Here is a 22,733-nt window from a genome sequence, read left to right as displayed (position 1 = left end):
GCACTGTTGCACTGTATGCTATCATCGGAAACTCAGCACTGCTCTGTTGCACTGTATGCTATCATCAGAAAGTCAGCACTGCACTGTTGCACTGTATGCTATCATCAGAAAGTCAGCACTGCACTGTTGCACTGTATGCTATCATCAGAAAGTCAGCACTGCTCTGTTGCACTGTATGCTATCATCGGAAACTCAGCACTGCTCTGTTGCACTGTATGCTATCATCGGAAACTCAGCACTGCTCTGTTGCACTGTATGCTATCATCAGAAAGTCAGCACTGCTCTGTTGCACTGTATGCTATCATCAGAAAGTCAGCACTGCACTGTTGCACTGTATGCTATCATCAGAAAGTCAGCACTGCACTGTTGCACTGTATGCTATCATCAGAAAGTCAGCACTGCACTGTTGCACTGTATGCTATCATCGGAAAGTCAGCACTGCTCTGTTGCACTGTATGCTATCATCGGAAACTCAGCACTGCTCTGTTGCACTGTATGCTATCATCGGAAACTCAGCACTGCTCTGTTGCACTGTATGCTATCATCGGAAACTCAGCACTGCTCTGTTGCACTGTATGCTATCATCAGAAAGTCAGCACTGCTCTGTTGCACTGTATGCTATCATCGGAAACTCAGCACTGCTCTGTTGCACTGTATGCTATCATCGGAAACTCAGCACTGCTCTGTTGCACTGTATGCTATCATCAGAAAGTCAGCACTGCACTGTTGCACTGTATGCTATCATCGGAAAGTCAGCACTGTGCTGTATCACTGTATGCTATCATCGGAAAGTCAGCACTGTACAGTACCACTGTATGCTATCACCCTTTAGAGACCATAATGGGAGATCTGGTTTTTTTAGCTGAAAATATCAACTGCACATGATAACAGCAGTATATCCTGTGACATGGTACATGCAGCACGTTCCGTGATCAGTATGTATATTAGTATGTTATATATGTAACAGAGAAAGGCCAATACACTCAGTAAAACATCACATAAGAAACAGCCGTGTGATCTGACAGGACACACGGAACGGTGCAGCACATAGACACACAGTAACCACAGAACAGGTGTCAGTGGAGTAAGGCTTCAGGTCTAAGTTTGAGCTCTCCATAGTGAGAAATATATTGCTGATGTGCGAGAGTCCACGTTCTGACCAGCGGATGTGGCCACATGCCATGTCAGTGATTGCTGCAAGTTCCACAGGAGGCCATGTGTTACTCCGTTCTATTGTCCACATTTCATTCATGTGTATAACCAGCCGATGGGTCCCCATGTTGTGCGAGTCCATGTCCGCATCTGATGGAGCCCACATTCTGTCTGAGGATGCGTTCAGGCTCCTATGTCTGTCCACCTTCTATACAAGGCCACGTTCCTTTGGTGAGGACCTCCATGGACCGTGAGCCAGTTCTTCATCCAGCCGCTGATGTTTGCAAGTCCACAATCTGGCCAGCTGGTCATGGTCTGTTCCCACGGTCATCTCTTGTGTTATCCGCCATCCCCTCAGTCAAGGAGGCCACAAGTTCTGGCTGTTCCAAGGTGAAGGGCCAGACAATGGATATTTGCGACTTTTCCCCCAAGCGAAATAAATCACGTTGGTGGCCTCTGACACCGATAGTCTCCTCCTTAGATACAAGTCATGGGCAATATAGAGAAGGTGACAATCAGCGGTCGCTAACGACGGTTACAAAATGCGATTCCAAGAATAAGTCTCTAAGGGCATCAAGACCTCCCAGTTGTCTAATGTACCTTGTACCACTTAGTTGTAGAAGACCTCGTCCTCGGATAGGGAGCTGCTGTCCACATAATGAAGGGAGCTGTTGAGTCGGGGTTTGCAGGCTTCAGGAACAGTCTCTGCCTCCCCTAGTACCGGTGCCTTGGTGTTATCCAAGCTGCTGCTTCTCACTCCATTCAGTAAGGGGCATCGGAACACCGACTGGTTAGAAGGTTCGGTCATGTCCCATCTTTCCATGGGCAGAAGCTGGTGGGATGCAGCAGCTAAGGACACAGCTGAGGAATAGGAGAGGCCGGGAAGGCTCCCCCCCAGGTCTGAGCCGCAGGCCCCTTGAGCGTAACTCAGCAGTCGGCTCTGTAGGTAGAGGCTCTCCAGGTCTGCAGGGAAAAGAAATACTCGTTACACAAAGCCAGGGCTTGGGAAATGCACCAGTGTGTGGGAGACAGAGAGAAGCAGCCACAAGGGGGCACTAGTCTGACTACACAGGATCTCAGTGTAAGTAGATGCTCACAACCTAACACGCTTACTTCATGCTTCTATTCACTAATGAAACAATAAACGGACTTCAAATATATGTAGGTGCATAGCGAGAGAACGAGCGAGAGGGGGTGGCATATTTATCAAATAATATTTGCTGCATATCCCCCGAAAACACCCATTTTCAAGGGGTTCCCTCAAATATCAAGGATCACCCGAATGTATGAAGTAGGGATCACAGCAGTTATCTCCATATCTGTTGTGGTCCCTCCATTTCCAAAAGCGGCCGCAGCCTCCATAGCTTCTTTGGGTCAGATTTACCAAGCGATGTGTAATTTGTAATTGCCGAGAACATCGCCGATAAGAAATTAGTGAGAGAGAGGGGGAGCGAGACAGAGAGAGAGACAGGGGGTGGGATGTACTAAAGGTAAAATTGCGGTAAAACCACCTGAAAATGCCGTTTCGGGGGATATACCGCATTCCCCAAATATACTAAGCACCTGGAATGCGATGCATTCCGGTGCTTCTTCCCGATGGGTAAAGCCACCATCACCATACTAACATATGCCATCAGTACCGCAAAGCATAGCTCTTCCAATAAGAGTCGGGGGTCCATATGCGCATGCAATGAGTGACGCGACGGTCGCGGGGCATGCTGGGAGGGATCCCATTGGCCATCAGACGTCACACACTAGCTGTGTTTTGGGGGTGACCCACTTCGTCCCCACTCAATAGCAGCGCGCACATAAACCGGGTTGCTTCCGTTAATCAGCGCTGCAGAGCCAGGAATAGAAGCGATTCGCGTGTGAGCATTCGGTTACCAGGAGGACTTAGCACAGGAGCAGGGGCCCGGGGGACATACAGGCTGTTAAGCAGATGGGGCTCCTCTTATTAACCTCAATGCTACAAGACAACTGTCTGATCTATGATGACCAGATAGAGAAGTACATCTAGTCCAGACCTATTGGGATCTCAGTGCAGCCTGCTGGACAGGTAACCACAGCCCATCACATGCAGGAGATACTTTAATGCATCCCAGGTGTAAAGCCCTCACAGATACCCCATGCTCAGGGGAAGCACCATGGGGCTGGCTTATAATCAGGTGCAGGATGTGGTGCGGGTGAATGACACATATTGCTCTGCAGGGGGGATTGCAGGATTTCAGGCTTACCTTGTATCTGTCGGACCTCCTGAGACCCCAGCTCATAGCGCATTTCTTCATCGTCCATGGAGGACCAAGCGCTCAGGGTGGCTTCTGTGATCGCAAATTGCTCTGCAACCCCTGGGGAGGGGACAAGTTCTGCGTCAGACAAGACTGGGGCGGCCTGGCTTCGGAGCTATTGATTATCTGCCGTCTTCATACCTTACCTGCGGCAAAGCGCGCTTCTTTCAGCTCGTCCGTCAGGTCTGAGTAATGCTCTTCATCTGTCAGAGAGGGGTCCCAGCCGGACTGGGGGGCGCTCCATCCCTTCCACTCAATAAGATGGGCTACACGACCCCGTGCCATGGCTGTGGGCTTGGTGATGTGGTCCTTAATGGTCTGCACCAGACCTAGATGTCATGACAGAGAATGTGTAATCTAATACCACTGGGGACACATGATTAGCATATTCATATGAGCTGTGTCCTTAGACTTATCTGATTAGCATAGTCATATGAGCTATGTCCTCAGACATCTGATTAGCATAGTCATATGAGCTATGTCCTCAGACATCTGATTAGCATAGTCATATGAGCTATGTCCTCAGACATCTGATTAGCATAGTCATATGAGCTATGTCCTCAGACATCTGATTAGCATAGTCATATGAGCTATGTCCTCAGACATCTGATTAGCATATTCATATGAGCTGTGTCCTCAGACATCTGATTAGCATATTCATATGAGCTATGTCCTCAGACATCTGATTAGCATAATCATATGAGCTATGTCCTCAGACATCTGATTAGCATATTCATATGAGCTGTGTCCTTAGACATCTGATTAGCATAATCATATGAGCTGTGTCCTCAGACATCTGATTAGCATATTCATATGAGCTACATCCTCAGACATCTGATTAGCATAGTCATATGAGCTACGTCCTCAGACATCTGATTAGCATAATCATATGAGCTATGTCCTCAGACATCTGATTAGCATAGTCATATGAGCTGTGTCCTCAGACATCTGATTAGCATAATCATATGAGCTGTGTCCTTAGACTCATCTGATTAGCATAATCATATGAGATATGTACTAACAGTTCTGCACTACATTTCGTATGCTAACAGTTATATTCATAGCATTAGGTACAGACACATCTCATTAACATTTGTACATTAGGTACCAGCTAAACAAAGAGATAAATGGTGACTTCCACTGGTGCTTTACCTGGACAATCCGTGGGTACCAGAATGCCACGTGATGGGTACTCACCTGTGCGCCAGCCACAGCTTCAGATTGACTGCGGAATTTAATGCATTTCTCACCAAGGGGCCCATTTATTAATGATCGCATTTTGCAATGCGATCAGGGCATCCAGTACCGCCCATGATCGCATTGCAAAATGCGATCATACCGGCTGAATGTACTATCAGGCACATGCAGGGAGACGGGCTCCGAAAGGAGCCCGTCCCTGCGATGTGGCCGGAGTGCATGCAGGAGTGCTGCGCATGCACAGTCCCGCGGACTGCACAAGAGCGGCGCCCATTGCCGGCGGAGGGATCTGGGGGATCCCTCCGCCAGCTGAAATGCAGTAAGTCCCCATAGACTACAGCGGCTAACGCTATCTTCAGGTAGCGTAAGCTACTGGGGCCAATATCGGGAATGCTTCGCATTCCCGATATTGATACATTTGGCAGCATCGCATCCCCCATAGAAATCTTCCGGGGGCAATGGAGGGATCGCAGCAGGTATCGGAGATAGCTGCTGCGGTCCTTCTTTCATACATCCGGGGGATACTTAATATCAAATTAACTTCCATTCCTCCAGCGCTACTGGACCCCGGATCGGCTTCCAGCAGCGTCGCAGGTGTGATGTAATGATGTCGCCATGCTGCCAGTGCCGGACATGTGGAGACTGGAGAAGGCCAATCCGGAAACAGAGGAGCACAGTACGCGGGGCATGGGGCGGCAGAGGGGTGATGTGAGCAAGACAAAAAACATAGAAGGGGTCCATTTTATTGATGGTGCCCCTACATATTCGTTGCCCTGGGGCCCACACCAACCTTAATGCAGCCCTGTTGGTTGCTATGGGCAACTTCTCTACATGTCCTTTTTAGAAGGTTCGATATATCTCCCCCTTTATCTCCTAGATGTGAGGCGTTTACTAGTGATGTTCCTTCTGTACATACATTGGGGGGGGTGAAGAAGCTGTAGCCTACCTCCCAAATTTGTGGGGGGTAAGCTGATAAATTGACAGACACTACGCACAGCACCCCAATAAAACCAAAAACTTTACTGCCACAGGCCCAGCACTGTATACCCGCAAGTTATAGTCTGAATTTAGTCAGTAATAGATTTGGGGTAAAGAACCTGATTACTGTATATAGTGTTTATACTGTAAAACTAAACACGTGCTGAGAGCGAGTTACCTGACAGCATATTGATCTGATTTATACGTTTATTTGGAGGTAATTGGTGGAGATTGGAGACATATTCATGGTAGCCTCAGCGTACACCCAGTGTAACTAGAAGGACACAGGTAAGGGAGGGGAATGTGTTACTCCTGGGGTGAGTGGGGGACATGTGTTGCTACATAGGTGAGGGAGTGGAATGTGTTGCTCTAGAGTTGAGGGAGGGGAATAAGTTACTACAGGTGTGAGTGAGAGAAATGTGTTACTACAGGTGTGAGGGAGGGATTCTAATTCTACACCGGTGAGGAAGAGGAATGTCGTATGTGTTATAACACGGGCGAGGGAGGGAAAGGTGTTACTATAGAGGGGAGCAAGGATAATGTGTTACTACAGAGGTGAGGGAGTGGAATGTGTTAGTACATAGGTGAGGAAGGGTAAAGGTCTATTGCAGTGAGGGAGGGGATGCATTATTATAGAGGTGAAGGATTAATGTGTTACTGGAGAGTTGAGATGAAAATGGAAACGATAAATATCTAAGGTCTACCTGGGTGAAACTGAGTACATCAGCTAATTATATATATATATATATATATATATATATATATATATATGCACACACATACACACACACTCCAGAACACTAGCAGGAATTGTATGTTCTGTCTCAGTAAACAGAACTATGACACAAGGAGACGGATCCATGTGGTTTCCACAGAAACGTTCATCGTGTTATCTCAGGATCACAGCTAATTACTGAGCAAGTGAGAAACTCATCACACAGCTGCCTGCAGACTCCCAGACATCACTGCCCCGGCCAGGGACACCAGACCTTCATCTGCCCCATGGCGGAGGGACACTCACCTCCCGCTCAGCCCTGCCATGGAACATATATCTCCTGCTCAGCCCCATGAGTGATCACTCACTTCCCACTTAGCCCCACAAGGGGGCGCTCACCTTCCATTTAGCCACATGATTGGCACTTACCTCTCCCAGTGACACTAATGATAATCGCTATGATTGGCACTTACCTCTCCCAGTGACACTAATGATAATCACTATGATTGGCACTTACCTCTGCCAGATAACACTGATAGTGATCACTATGATTGGAACCTAGCTCTCCCAGTGACACTGATAATGATCACTATTATTGGCACTTACTTCTCCCAGTGACACTGATAATGATCACTATTATTGGCACTTACCTCTCCCAGTGACACTGATAATGATCACTATGATTGGAACCTAGCTCTCCCAGTGACACTGATAATGATCACTATTATTGGCACTTACTTCTCCCAGTGACACTGATAATGATCACTATTATTGGCACTTACCTCTCCCAGTGACACTGATTGTGATCACTATGATTGGCACTTACTTCTCCCAGTGACACTGATAATGATCACTATTATTGGCACTTACCTCTCCCAGTGACACTGATTGTGATCACTATTATTGGCACTTACATCTCCCAGAGACACTGATAATGATCACTATTATTGGCACTTCTCTCCCAGTGACAGCGATACTGCTCACTATGATTGACCCTTACCTGTCCCAGTAAGACTTATAGTTATTACCATGACTGGCACTTACCTGTCCCAGTGACAGCGATACTGATCACTATGACTGGCACTTACCTGTCCCAGTAACACTGATAGTGATCGCTGTGGCCAATTGGGGTAGGTGGCACCAACTACTGCTCAGCATCTGCTCTGTACTGAGGAATGAGGTAAGATGGACTTACTGGCGATGACAAATCACTTACCTATGAGTGATGACGTAGCCAGCTCCGTGATGTCATAGTTGCCAGAATTATCTTTGGAGTCGCACATGAAGCCGTTGGTCGTCTTCTGTCAGGAGAGACAAGTGGAACAGTCACTAGCGTGAGCGGGCGCTTTGCATTAGGGCAGCACTTCTACGTAATCAGTGTTATTAGCTGTACAGGTTGGTGCCAGGCTCCAGACACTGGTGACAAGTGCCAGCTACACTGGTTGTGCCGTATGTTGGTGTCAATCAGCTGATATATACGTGGACTCAGTGGGTGAAACATGTAGCAGGTTATTCCCTGCTCGGAGGTGGTAGGCCACACTGGCTGGTCACTGGTGTTATGTGCAGCACGGTGCCAGCTTCAGGATTTATCTTTATAAAGAGCTGAAGTTTATAACCGGACCCTGCAAGAGCCTGATCCATCCGTCTGACACCACAGACTATAATAGGATGAATGCACCCACCTTCCCCAGCACCCCTTCGTCTTCGTCCTCTTCGTCTTCCTCAGGGCTCTCGGTGGGGGCAGCGCCCTCTGGTGGTGGTGGTATCTCAGCAGGTGCAGGAGGGCCGCCTGGTTTCATGTTATTATTGGACAAGTGAAAATCTTTGTGTCCGCTGAAGAAAAACTCTAGAATAGAATAAATGACAGTAAATCATCACAGAGACAGGGAACACACTATGGCACCAACCCTCACAAACATGAGACGAGGCTAAGCTAGGTCACAAGAGCTCACAATCGCCTTGGCCGAAACCCTGTATCATATATTTTCTGCTTACCCCAAACTAGCTTCACATTGGAAAGAATTTCGGTCTCTGACCCAGACAGCCACCAGGCCAGGCTTCCCCCGAGATGATTGGCTTCACTTATCTTCTTACAATGACCCGATTCAGAGATGGCCACAGTACACTGAGCTGCTGTATCTTCGGATGCAGCGGCTGTGTGTAAATACAGATGTGTCCACATGTATCTAGCCTCCTTGCGCGTTAAACAGACCCTCTAGTTGTGCCATGCCGCGGCGTGACTCTGTAGCGCCGAGCCTCTTTTCGTGCGACTTTTCCGCTTAAAAATGTGTCTTATTCGCAAAGCGAAGTGAATATGACGCACAGGCAGCTTCTGCGGATTACAATGAAATGCGGCATGCCTATATTCTGTTGTGCGGCTGTATCTGCATGCGAAATGCTACGTCACAGCCTCTGACACTGTACCGTAGCATTACGCATGCAGATACTCCCGCAGGCGTACACAGAATACAGGCATGTGTCCTATTCGCATCACTTTGTGAATAAGATGCATTTTTAAGGGGAAAAGTTGCAGGAAGAGACGCTAGGCTCTACAGAGTCGCACAGCGCTGACGCGTTATGTGTAAGGCGAATTGTAGCGCACAGAGGATAGGTGTATGTGGACACATCTGTATGTTAATGCCTGCAGGAGGCGTTTTGTGCAGATAGATGCCTCCTGCAAGCTTCTGAGGACGCAGCATGGGATCATCTGCAAAAACATCGGCCATCTGAGTAACCCTCAGCTGTTTCCACTCTGCCGGGGCCAGTAAAGCCTCAGGACCTGGTCTCGGCACGCCCGTTTTCAAAAACGCTGGCCATCGCTGCCTCTTTCTTGCCCCCCCCCAATAGTGCTACAACTTAGGGGGGAGTGTTATCGCAGTCAGTGATTGGCACATGTGGAGTACAGATCCTGTGCATGCGCTGATTGTTAAACATCGGAGTCGTGCGTAAACTATTGGGTTTACGTACAAACTCTGAATCGGGCCCAATGTCTCCGATAATGATCACTGCCTTCTAGGACATACTCCAGGAGGGGAAGAAGTCGGGAAGCCGATGGACGGAATCCCAACCGTCGGCTTCCAGACTGTCTAATCCCAGGCAAGGGTTAAATGACAGGCCTGATGCCTGTCATTTTCCCTACGCCGGGAGCCCGACACCCGGCTTACCGATCGAAGGTAAGCCAGGCGCGGACAGCCGCAGGGGGGGAGGGTTAGGTTTAAGGTTCCCCTGGGGACAGGGTTAGGCACCCACCCGGGAGGTTAGTTTTAGGCTAGGGGAAGGGAGGGTTAGGCACCCCTGGGGAAGGGGGTTAGGCACTCCCCCGGGGGACTTAGGTTTAGGCAGCGGGGAAGGTTTAGGCACTTGGTGGGGAGGGTAGGGTTAGGCACCCCTAAGGGAGGGTTAGGGGGTAGAATAGGTTAGTCAATACTTACCTTTCGACGATCGGGATTTTCACTGCTGCCGGGATGCCGCTGTCGGGATTTGAACCGCCGGACATGAGGCCAGCAGTAAATCATACCGAATCTCTCCGAAGTTTGTGACCGAATCCCTCCGAAGGAGTGACTGAGGTTTCCATAGCCTAAGAACCAATTTACACAGTAACCCCCCCTCCCCCTACCAGCACCACTGCTGCCGGGATGCCGCTGTCGGGATTTGAACCGCCGGACATGAGGCCAGCAGTAAATCATACCGAATCTCTCCGAAGTTTGTGACCGAATCCCTCTGAAGGAGTGACCAAAGTTTCCATAGCCTAAGAACCAATTTACACAGTAACCCCCCCTCCCCCTACCAGCACCACTGCTGTAGAGGTCCCTATAAGTGGTTGGCATTACTGACTCACAGCACTTAGGTCTTGGGTTCAACTGCCACCAAGGCCCTAACTGTGTGGAGTCTGTATGTTCTCCCCATGCTTTCATGGGTTTCCTCTGGGTGCTCCAGTTTGGTCCCACAATCCAAAAACACACTGGTAGGTTTAATTGGCTCCTGATGGAGAAAGCATAACCCTAGTATGTATGTGTGTGTCCATGTAGTAGGGAATATAGATTGTAAGCTCCACCGGTGCAGGGACTGATGTGAGTGACTAATATAGTCTCCGTACAGCGCTGTGGAATATGTGTGTGCTACAGATATAACACAATATTTGGGTTCAGCCCTATATATGGCTCCTACTTATCATATAGTGTCGCTGAGTGAGAAATGAGAAGGGGAGAGATAACAGTAGGTGTGCCCATGGTTACCCGCAGCTGGCACGGGTCTCTCATTGTGCACTATAGTTATGTATGTATTATTCTCAGTCATTCTCACACAGATATAGATCATCCCATTTCCTATCAGCTAAGCGTCAATGGAAAACTGCAAGAAGCAAAGGGAATAATTAGATGTCTGTGTTACTCAGACAATTCGGGAGACCAGTCACTGCCCACGATGAGCAGGAAGAATGTAAGCCTTATACAGAGGCAAAGAGCCGCTGTGGGGTCTAGTTACTAAGAAGTGTTAGGAGACAGAGTGAAAAGTGATAAGAAAGTGATAAGGTACCAGCCAATCAGCTCCCAACTGTCATTTTTCAAACACAGCCTGTGAGATGACAGTTGGGAGCTGATTGGCTGGCACCTTATCACTTTCTTATCACTTTTCACTCTGTCTCCTAACACTGCTTAGTAATTAGACCCCTGATGAGTGTTATACGTCCGCCTGAGAGGACTGCTCCATGCTCCGAGTGATTTATTCAACGGTATATATGAACATTTGTGTGCAATCAATGGATTAAAGGCTTACCGCGACCTGCAAACGAGTTTATACCCTCGATCAATGCTCTCATTTCACAGAACGACAAATCCTGCATTGAAATTATGTTCTATTTGATATTTTCGTATCAAAGTCCTGAAAATGCAAAATTATGGTCTTAGGGCCTCATTCAGACCCGCTCACGAGCGCATTGCGCTCGCAAGCGGGTCGATGGTGAGCCATGCGTGGGCGCAAGCCCCGTAGCGAGTGAGAAATCACTCGCTCTGGGGCTCGCAACAAAACAGGACGGCTGTCGATGTTGATCGACAGCTCGCCCCGTTTTGTAGGCGGGTAGGGGGGGTGGCTGTACAAATGGAGGCGTTCCCGAAGTCCACTTGGCATTGCGAGTGCTGAGACCCTACCACAAGAGTCTCCTCGCAATGCCGATGGTCGCGATAATCGCGACCATTGCCAGGCCGCTCGAACACAAGCTGTGGGTGGTCACCCACAGCTGTGCGAGCGGCCTGGAGGCCGGAATTTTTTAAAAAAGGGACACCCTGATTCAGAGCGAGCGCACGCAAATAGCTCGCGTCTCTGAATCAGGCCCTTAGATGTGACTTTCATTTTAGGTTACAAAAATTTTTTTCAACAAAAACTCCCCAGAAATATCCTGTTTGCTTCAGTATTAAACCCCTACATTATAATATTTTCAGAGCTACATTTTACTGCTTCAAAGGGCATATTTACCAAGGGTGAGATGTGTCAACCTTCTAAAGAGGCCAATTGGAGAAAGGTCCCATACCAACCAATCAGATCCTAGCTGTTATTTAAAGTACATTCTATAAAATGACAGCTAGAATCCGGTTAGTTGCATCTCCCCACCACAGAGAGCTCGATCGTGATGATAATTATAATGATTCTCTTGTGGATCCCTCACCTCGGCCTCATTTTACCCATCGCTCTTCACTAGTGTGATCATACAGCTTCCACAAAACAGGGATCTAATACTTACTTATGCCACGTGGCCCAGGAGCCACGTACGGACCCCCAACCCTTCACTTACAGCCCCCGGCTCCTTCCTGCTGTGTTGTCATAAGTGTTTGTTATAGCTTTCAATGATTGTTTAGATGGCCTGGTGATATGTTATTACAGACAGGGGTCTCTTTCATTGATTAAATGTGTTAATTTAACTTACTGCTGAGATTAAGAGAAATGTGTGGCCCCTTTGAAGGCTAGAGAGCCACCCAGTGCGGCCCCCGGTGCTCCTGCCGCACTGACTTGTGCAAACCGCGCATTTATTTAATTTTTATTAAGTTGTCTCTGTACAGTAGCTTAAAACAAAGCTGCATAAACAGAAAACAATTACACACACACACACACACACGCACACGCACACGCACACGCGCACACACACACACGCACACACACACACACTGGCAACAACAATAATGGCACATTTCTAGATATAATAGCCATATTCACAATAGCACTCAGCAGCTGTCTCTGGCAGAACAATGCTCTGCAGGTTTCTGTAGCAGAGCAAAACACTGCAGGCTCCGTACACGGAGGAGGCTGCAGAGATGAAGGCCTGAGGGTCTCCATGACAACTGAGACACGCACACGGTGGAAAAACAAGTTAAACACACAAACATCACGCACGCACATTACTACTTCACAAACCCAATACCGTCTGCTATACATTATTGTACAGACTGTTCTCAAATCAGTACTGCATAAACCACCACTACACTATACTCTAATGTATCAGAAGTATACTTTACACTATAAACCACAATGATATATATATATATATATATATATATATATATATGCCTGTGTGCAGGAGAGTCTGTGATATATGGATGTGGGCGGGAGAGTCTGATATATATCACAGGCTCTCTCACACACAGACATATCGTATCACAGACTCTCCCGCACGCAGCCATGTATCACAGACTCTCCTGCACGCAGCCATGTATCACAGGTCCTCCCGCACGCAGCCTTGTATCACAGGTGCTCCCGCACGCAGCCATGTATCACAGACTCTCCCGCACGCAGCCATGTATCACAGACTCTCCCGCACGCAGCCATGTATCACAGGCTCTCCCGCACGCAGCCATGTATCACAGGCTCTCCCGCACGCAGCCATATATCACAAACTCTCCTGCACACAGCCATGTATCACAGGCTCTCCAGCACACAGCCAAGTATCACAGACTCTCCCGCACGCAGCCATGTATCACAGACTCTCCTGCACACAGCCATGTATCACAGGTCCTTCCGCACACAGCCATATATCACAGACTCTCCCGCACACAGCCATGTATCACAGACTCTCCCGCACACAGCCATGTATCACAGGTCCTTCCGCACACAGTCATATATCACAGACTCTCCTGCACACAGCCATGTATCACAGGTCCTTCCGCACACAGCCATATATCACAGACTCTCCCGCACACAGCCATGTATCACAGACTCTCCCGCACACAGCCATGTATCACAGACTCTCCCGCACACAGCCATGTATCACAGGCTCTCCCGCACACAGCCATGTATCACAGGCTCTCCCGCACACAGCCATGTATCACAGGTCCTCTCGCACACAGCCATATATCACAGACTCTCCCGCACACACAGCCATATATCATAGGTCCTCCTGCACACAGCCATATATCACAGACTCTCCCGCACACAGCCATGTATCACAGACTCTCCCGCACACAGCCATGTATCACAGGTCCTTCCGCACACAGTCATATATCACAGACTCTCCTGCACACAGCCATGTATCACAGGTCCTTCCGCACACAGCCATATATCACAGACTCTCCCGCACACAGCCATGTATCACAGACTCTCCCGCACACAGCCATGTATCACAGGTCCTTCCGCACACAGTCATATATCACAGACTCTCCTGCACACAGCCATGTATCACAGGTCCTTCCGCACACAGCCATATATCACAGACTCTCCCGCACACAGCCATGTATCACAGACTCTCCCGCACACAGCCATATATCACAGGTCCTTCCGCACACAGTCATATATCACAGACTCTCCTGCACACAGCCATGTATCACAGGTCCTTCCGCACACAGCCATATATCACAGACTCTCCCGCACACAGCCATGTATCACAGACTCTCCCGCACACAGCCATGTATCACAGGTCCTTCCGCACACAGTCATATATCACAGACTCTCCTGCACACAGCCATGTATCACAGGTCCTTCCGCACACAGCCATATATCACAGACTCTCCCGCACACAGCCATGTATCACAGACTCTCCCGCACACAGCCATGTATCACAGGTCCTTCCGCACACAGTCATATATCACAGACTCTCCTGCACACAGCCATGTATCACAGGTCCTTCCGCACACAGCCATATATCACAGACTCTCCCGCACACAGCCATGTATCACAGACTCTCCCGCACACAGCCATGTATCACAGACTCTCCCGCACACAGCCATGTATCACAGGCTCTCCCGCACACAGCCATGTATCACAGGTCCTCTCGCACACAGCCATATATCACAGACTCTCCCGCACACACAGCCATATATCATAGGTCCTCCTGCACACAGCCATATATCACAGACTCTCCCGCACACAGCCATGTATCACAGACTCTCCCGCACACAGCCATGTATCACAGGTCCTTCCGCACACAGTCATATATCACAGACTCTCCTGCACACAGCCATGTATCACAGGTCCTTCCGCACACAGCCATATATCACAGACTCTCCCGCACACAGTCATATATCACAGACTCTCCCGCACACAGCCATGTATCACAGGCTCTCCCGCACACAGCCATATATCACAGGTCCTCCCGCACACAGCCATGTATCACAGGCTCTCCCGCACACAGCCATGTATAACAGACTCTCCCGCACACACAGCCATATATCATAGGTCCTCCTGCACACAGCCATGTATCACAGGCTCTCCCGCACACAGCCATGTATCACAGGCTCTCCCGCACACAGCCATGTATCACAGGTCCTCTCGCACACAGCCATATATCACAGACTCTCCCGCACACAGTCATATATCACAGACTCTCCCGCACACAGCCATGTATCACAGGCTCTCCCGCACACAGCCATATATCACAGGTCCTCTTGCACACAGCCATATATCACAGGCTCTCCCGCACACAGCCATATATCACAGGCTCTCCCGCGCACACACAGCCATATATCATAGGTCCTCCTGCACACAGCCATATATCACAGGCTCTCCCGCACACACAGCCATATATCATAGGTCCTCCTGCACACAGCCATGTATCACAGGCTCTCCCGCACACAGCCATGTATCACAGGCTCTCCCGCACACAGTCATATATCACAGACTCTCCCGCACACAGCCATATATCACAGGCTCTAGCTATTATCTTCTAGGGGTGGGCAATAAGTGCCCCCGCTGTTGTAGAACTACACATCCCACCATGCCCTGCCACAGTTCTGCTATTGAATCGTGCTAAAACTGTCGCAAGGCATGCTGGGATGTTTAGTTCAACAACAGCTGGAGGGCAGCTTATCGCCCACCCCTGGAGGTTCTAGATAAATGTTAAGTAGAATCTGATTGGTTGCTATAGGCAACATCTCCACTTCTAAAAACCTGCACTTTAGTAAATATACCCCTATGTGTTTGAAAAATGAAAGTTGGGAGCTGATTGGTTGGTACTTTGGCCGGGATGTACTAAAGGTTGGTACTTTCTCTCTCTCCACCCTATTTCTCTCCAAGGCTTGATACATCTCCCCCTGTAAGACCCTGCATGACGCTGCGCACGTCAAGCCGCCATGCGAGGTAACGTTTGGCACATTTCAGTCTATGATAATTGCTCACATGAATCACTAAAAGCTTTCAGCAGGCAAAGTGCCACTTTATAACACCGTACTGCTCACCGACCGGCAATGATCAAACTAATGGTCCTGTTACCATCCCTCTCTCCTGAGAAGCGGCGTCACATACCATGGCGTTGTACAGACTCGCTCTGCCCTTACCTCCGGAACGCTTGTCTAGACACAGATCGATGTCGCCATGGGAACAGCTTATCATTAAGTGAATATTCCTCGGCAGAACTAATTCCACTAGCAGCAGGGATTCTGCCACAGGGAACGGCAAGCTGTAATAGCGCTGCTCCTACCGGAGACGCCATGCATCGCGCTGTCTGACGCTATGGTGTCTCACCCTGACTACGATATCCTGCTCTGCAGGACTCTTGGCATGATCAGAGACAGACGCAATGGCGCTTACGGAAGGAGATTGAGCGATTGTTTGCCAGTGCGCAGTCGTATAAGTCGCCCTGCACGTGCGCAGCAATCGCATTGAGATTACGGATGCACAGAGGATCCACTCGCAAAGTGGGTGACAAGTTGTTAGCGCTTGGGGGTGGTGACTGAGGGGTGGTCAGGAAAACGCAGGCGTGTGTGTCCATTTGAATGCTGTTACATGGGCATGCATAAATCATACTTACCGACTGCAGTAGCAGCCGGCAAGAACCTGCTTCTTTCATCTTCTGGGGGCGGGGCCAGACAATAGCTGGCATTAGGGCCTGCCCCCTTTACATGAAACCCCCGCGATTCGCAGGTCTGCGAGGAGGGGGCAGGGCTAAATGACGTGATTCACACAATTTGGCCACGCCCCTTCCATACGTACATGGAAATGTCTTGGAAAGAGGGGGAAATCGGGAGCCTCCTGCGACTCCTTGCAATCTCCTACTCTCTGTGAGGCAGGAGAGCTTCCAAGCCTGTGGCTAGTCAGACCTGCCCCAAGGGCAAGATGGCCGCTCGATGCGAGCCGATGTTACCGATATTTACGCAGGTAAGCGACATCGTACGCATGTACGAAGGCAGCAGTGGGCGTTCTTATGTTCGGGTGACCTTTGGAACCATTAGCATATTTTCGCAGCTGCATTGCGTACGAAATCACAGCCGCAAATCGCATTAGCGTCCATCTATGAATCAGGCCCTCTGTCAGTCAATGGGGCTCATTATCACAACGCCCTATACATCACATTCTGGATGGTGGTTTCAAAACATAGGCATAGAAACGTTTATTCTTACAATAAAGGAGTTGTTATGGCAGTAACATTTCATTATTATAAAAAAAGTGATTAGTAGTCTGCATAAAAACAGCAAAATGCTAGGAAATGTATGTTATATAGAATGTACTTGTTATATAGTACAGTATTTTATATACGTGTATAGTGTAACAAAATATTCTGGTGCTACAACAGTAAATATTAATAAATGATTTTAATAAATAAATAAAAGTGTCTGTATAAATATATATATATATATTTTTTATTATTTCTATCAAATATGGGCTTCATGTTTAATTGCATATGTGCGATTCGACAAGCTGGCGCACACCTGTGCACAGGCATGAAAACTGGCCCAGCAAAGAGTTCCGGGGTAATTTCACCGCGCAGCTGAGTAACGCTGATATATGCAGCCAGTAAGCAGCGTGACATGTCCATCGTATAGATATATATCACACATACATATACAGTATATATATATCACACGTATATTTAGAAGATGAGGCCCTTTTGGCTCTTTAGTGCTCAGTGATAATGAATGTCTGATTGTGATCGCCTTGCTGAGTACAATGTAGATCTGAGATTAATACGTTGGAATTTTCATTTTAAATGCATCTGAAATATGTAATGAAACTACCGGTGTCAGGAATGAGATTAGAGGTCTGCACATAACCTTTTATTAAGCCAAGAAAATGTGATTAATAGTAACCAGCTTAGGCTGACGGTCACTATAGATACAACAGCAAAGGGAAATGTCCGGGACATTTTGTGCGGACCGAGGATTGCGGTGAGACAGGAGGTTTTAACAGAGACGCTGTCCGCGTGATTGGCGTTTCTGGGCGGCCACCATGCGAGCGCACGGAACAGATCCGTCTCACGGGATATCTGTGCTCATTTGGGGGCCCATTTATCATCGTATTTTCGAGGTATAATCTCAAATCTATAATATTTGGGGTTGACTTCAAATATTAAGTTTCCCCCGGATGTATTAAGGAGGGACCGCAGGAAGTATTTCCGATACACGCTATGATCCCTCAATTCCCGCCGGCAGCCGCATCCACCATAGGTTTCTATGGGGTAAGAGATGCTGCCAGATTTACCAATATCCGGAATGTGATGCATTCCCGATATTGGCCCCCGGGGCTAACGCCATCTAGCCTATGGGGTACACAGCGCATAATTAGCAGGTAGAGGGTTCCCCCAGAACCCTCCCCCGGCAATGGCCGCCGCACATGTGCAGTCAGTGGGACCGTGCATGCGCGTCAGCTCCTCAGCACATCATACGGACAGGATCCTTTCAGAGCCCCTCTCCCTGCATGTGCCGGATGATACGTCCAGACGATATGATTGCATACTGCAATGGGCGGTACTGGCATGCCCAGATCGCATGGCGAGGGCGATCATTAATAAATGGGGGCCTTGGAGAGTAAGGAGGCAGGTATGGTGCCAGCATAGAAGGGGGCGTGCGAGTCCCAATACTCATGCTGATGGATACGGCTGCGGTCAGGAAGAACAGTAGGCGGCGCGGTCTTCTACATGAAGTCGGACGGATAATCAGCGTAGTTTGCTAGCATATGGTAGTAAGCAGGCTGCCTCGGCCATACGCAAAAGCGACTCAAAGTCAGGACCGCAAAGTGGGGTCAGCACTGCGCAGCCGCGATACTGCTTAACTAGAACGTATTACCAAGTATATCATTAGATCAGCAACGGAAAATCCCCAAATAGCGATTCCTCTACAAAGTTCCCTTATCCTGCGACGCCTTCTAGTAAGTGTCAGCTGGCAATAACATTAACGTGTGATAAACATCACAGAGGTATCAACAACATTTGGCTGCTCGGAAGGGAAGCAGTGCTAAAAACCAGGGTACCCCCTCAATATTGACCACCGGATTCTCGTTAGGAAATGACAATATTCTGTAGGTGTCCTTTGAACCATATGAAGCCCCTGTAAACGTCCAGATGTGAAATTTCCCGGTGAGCTTTCTTTGTATGATAAAGTAGATTTTCCAAATGGCTGATACTATGGGCTGTTCCTCGGCTACTGTAAGTACAAGGCCTGGTTAGATCGCTAATTATGAGACATTTCTCTAAACAAAACCTCAGAAGTTCTGCTACAATTTCCATGTCCTGATTAAGCAGAGCTGCCTGGTGATAATTTGTCCCATCACCAAGATGTAGCCTGGGGATGTAGAGAAGTCAGCTTTATGGCCGCTAATGGGGGCTTATTCATATACAGACCCCTAGGAGTAAAATTCACCAGTGGGCTAGGTGCATCCACACGGGGCACAGGTCTCAGGGCCTGATTCAGAGCCGGACGCTATTTGCGCTCGCTCGTTCTGAAAAAGGGGCCGGCTATTTAAATTGAGCACTCGCTCTTTGCGGTCTGTTGACGCCTCTATGTCTGAGAGAGTGAACAAAACATGCGCTCGCTATTTTGTAAAGACGCCCCCTGGCCGCTCGCATCCTACGTCATCTCCGCTATTTATATGATTAATCGGGTACATCGAAAGGCGTCTGAACTGCTCGCAGTGCTTGTGGTTGGATTTTCCTACCGCAATCATGCGAACAGTTCAGGCTAAGAGACAACCAAGTGACGTGGTCGATGACGCTGCTTTGTTAATTATGCACACCCTTAAAACGCCCGTTTTGACCGTTTGGCACGCCTGCGTTCGGATCTCCACTCCCCGTTTTCAAGCACCTTCCCCTGTTACCACCCACAAACGCCTCATCCTGTCACTCAAATTAGCAGGCCCTCGCTATTTTGCGAGCGCTCAATTTCCGACCGCAATGACTGGTTGGCGCATGCGCATTACGACCCATACGCATGCGCAGTTGTGCGAACTTCGCTCGGAGCGAATGAGCGGCCACTTACGAGCGGCTCTGAATCAGGCCCTCACTCTTCCACCCGGGGCTGGAATGTTTTACTACTTACATCAATGCGACTGATCACTATAGCGACCCGGGGGCCTTGCCCTCTGCAGATGCCCAATGGCTGGCACATATGGCCCTGCAGATGAGAACGTGGCACTTCCTCATGGTATAGAGTATTTGCCCGTCCTATAAGGGGGTATAAAGCACCAGGAATGTATACCACTAGAGGTATTTATTATTAGCATTAGAAAAGTGCGGCCGGGGAAGGGGAGGGTGGGCATTTGCACCTTTCCCTAATCTCTCTTATAATGAAATGTCAAGGTGCAAATCTCTGCTGGCATTATAATACAGTCACCCCTCATATCTAATGGTGAGCCAATCAGACCCCAGATCTGTGGGGATGACCCAATGATATTATTTACCCCTCCTCCCGTCCTTTGCTGCGTTCTTGCTGACCAGGGACTTCTAATTTACCATCTGCTCTGGATTCACCCCTCTTTAATTTGCGGCCTTCAATATCAGAGTGTGACACATCCCATTTGCTCGATAGCCAGTAAGTACTCCCATGCCACTTGTGTGATAGTCAGTAAGTACTCCCATGCCACTTGTGTGATAGTCAGTAATTACTCCCATGCCACTTTTGTGATAGGCAGTAAGCATTCACATGCCATTTGTGTGATAGCCAGTAAGTACTCCCATGACATATGCGCGATAGCCTGTAAGTACTCCCATGCCACTTGTGTGATAGTCAGTAAGTACTCCCATGCCACTTGTGTGATAGTCAGTAAGTACTCCCATTCCACTTGTGTGATCGTCAGTAAGTACTCACATGTCCCTTGTGATAGTAAGTACTCACATGCCACTTCTGTGATCGTCACTAAGTACTCGCATGTCCCTTGTGTGATAGGAAGTACTCGCTGGTCCCTTGTGATAGTAAGTACTCCCATGCCACTTGTGTGATAGCCAGTAAATACTCACATGCCACTTGTGTGATCGTCAGTAAGTACTCCCATGCCACTTGTGTGATCCTCAATAAGTACTCGCATGTCCCTTGTGTGACAGTAAGTACTCACATGTCAATTGTGTGATACTAAGTCCTCCCATGCCAGTAAGTAGTCACATGTCACTTGTGTGATAGCCAGTAAGTACTCCCATGTCACCTGTGTGACCGTTAGTAAGTACTCACATGTAAATTGTGATAGCCAGCAAGTACTCCCATATCACTTGTGTGATAGCCAGTAAGTACTCACATGTCACTTTGGTGATAGTAAGTACTCACATGCCACTTGTGTGATAGCCAGTATGTACTCACATTACATTTGTGTGACCGTCAGTAAGTACTCACATGCCACTTGCATTATAGTAAGTAAGTACTCACATGCCACTTGGGTGATAGCTAGTAAGTATTCACATTCCATTTGTGTGATCATCAGTAAGTACTCACATGTCACTTGTGTGATAGTACGTAAATACTCGCATGCCACTTGTGTAATAGTAAGTACTCACATGTCACTTGTGTGATAATCAGCATGAACTCACATTCCACTTGTGTGATAGCCAGTATGTACTCACTTGCCACTTGTGTGATAGCCAGTAAGTACTCACATGCCACTTGTGTGATAGCCAGTAAGTACTCACATGCCACTTGTGTGATAGCCAGTAAGTACTCACATGCCACTTGTGCAATAGCCAGTAAGTACTCACATGCCACTTGTGCGATAGCCAGTAAGTACTCACATGCCACTTGGACTATATTCAGTAAATACTTTCAGTTCAAAACCGATGGCAAATAGAAGTTAAACAACTTCTACTATGGTTCTGTAAGAGGGCAAAAAAAGAGACAAAAATATTTAAGCCTACGATGCTTAGAAGTTAAAAAATGACAGTAAAGCACCCTAAACAGAAGCACAGCACAGATCACTATGATCTGTGCAGGCTTTGTTAGGTTTACAAAGATTATAAAGAGTTAATATTAACTCTTGCTGGTTATTGGAAAATAACCCCACGGCGCTTTTTCACCTATTTTCCAATACCAGCCCAGGCTGATGATCTGGGGTTGGTTACCGATTTAGAATGGGGATCCCACACTTTTTTCCCCTAATTTTAACACTTTAACCTAATTAAGCCTGCACAGATCATTGTTCTACTCCCAAAATCATCTGCCTCAGGCTGGTCTGTTTGGGTGGGTTTCCAGTCGTTTTGCAGTCAGTTTTTGGGTGGTTGTAACACCAACCATTAGTAAATCTGTGGATCTATGCTTCTCAAAGAGGAAGAATGTATTGTTGGTCCGATGTTCTAAAGTGTCCTAAAGTCGGGTTTTTGGATGTTTTGCTGTTGGTTTTGACTTTAGGAAATGGAAGGTTTGCAAAACCGACTGAAAAATTACCTTTGGTAAATATACCCCACATAACACTGAGTTTTCTTATCTTATTATACCACTGAGCCTTATCTAATTATATCACTGAGGCTTATATTACATCACTGTGCCTTATCTTATTATATCACTGAGCCTGATCTTATATCACTGACCCCCATCTAATATCACTGAGCCTTATCTAATATCACTGAGCCTTATCTTTTTATATCAGTGAGCCTTATCTAATTATATCACTGACCCCCATCTAATATCACTGAGCCTTATCTAATATCACTGAGCCTTATCTTTTTATATCAGTGAGCCTTATCTAATATCACTGGGTCTGATCTTATATCACTGTGCCTTATATTATTATGTCAATGAGCC

At 47.9% G+C, this 22,733-nt stretch overlaps 1 protein-coding gene across 6 annotated transcripts in view; it reads right to left on the bottom strand.

The window, feature by feature from the left end:
- Positions 1 to 924: 924 nt before the first annotated feature.
- FAM131C (family with sequence similarity 131 member C) overlaps positions 925 to 22,733 on the bottom strand; it is a 67,051-nt gene continuing 45,242 nt past the window's right edge. For all 6 annotated transcript variants that reach the window (XM_088463224.1, XM_088463221.1, XM_088463220.1 and 3 more), the window contains exons 2-6: positions 8,010 to 8,173; positions 7,544 to 7,628; positions 3,584 to 3,766; positions 3,387 to 3,497; positions 925 to 2,115 (exon numbers count right to left, since the gene is read on the bottom strand). In XM_088463224.1, the coding sequence (XP_088319350.1) occupies positions 1,763 to 2,115; positions 3,387 to 3,497; positions 3,584 to 3,766; positions 7,544 to 7,628; positions 8,010 to 8,126 (849 nt within the window). In that variant the 5' untranslated portion in view covers positions 8,127 to 8,173 and the 3' untranslated portion in view covers positions 925 to 1,762. The remainder of the gene's footprint in view (positions 2,116 to 3,386; positions 3,498 to 3,583; positions 3,767 to 7,543; positions 7,629 to 8,009; positions 8,174 to 22,733) is intronic.

Source organism: Taudactylus pleione, unplaced genomic scaffold, assembly GCF_031769625.1.
Source record: "Taudactylus pleione unplaced genomic scaffold, aTauple2 ptg001334l, whole genome shotgun sequence".
Lineage (NCBI taxonomy): Eukaryota > Metazoa > Chordata > Amphibia > Anura > Myobatrachidae > Taudactylus > Taudactylus pleione.
This window is presented reverse-complemented; position numbering and strand designations above follow the sequence as displayed.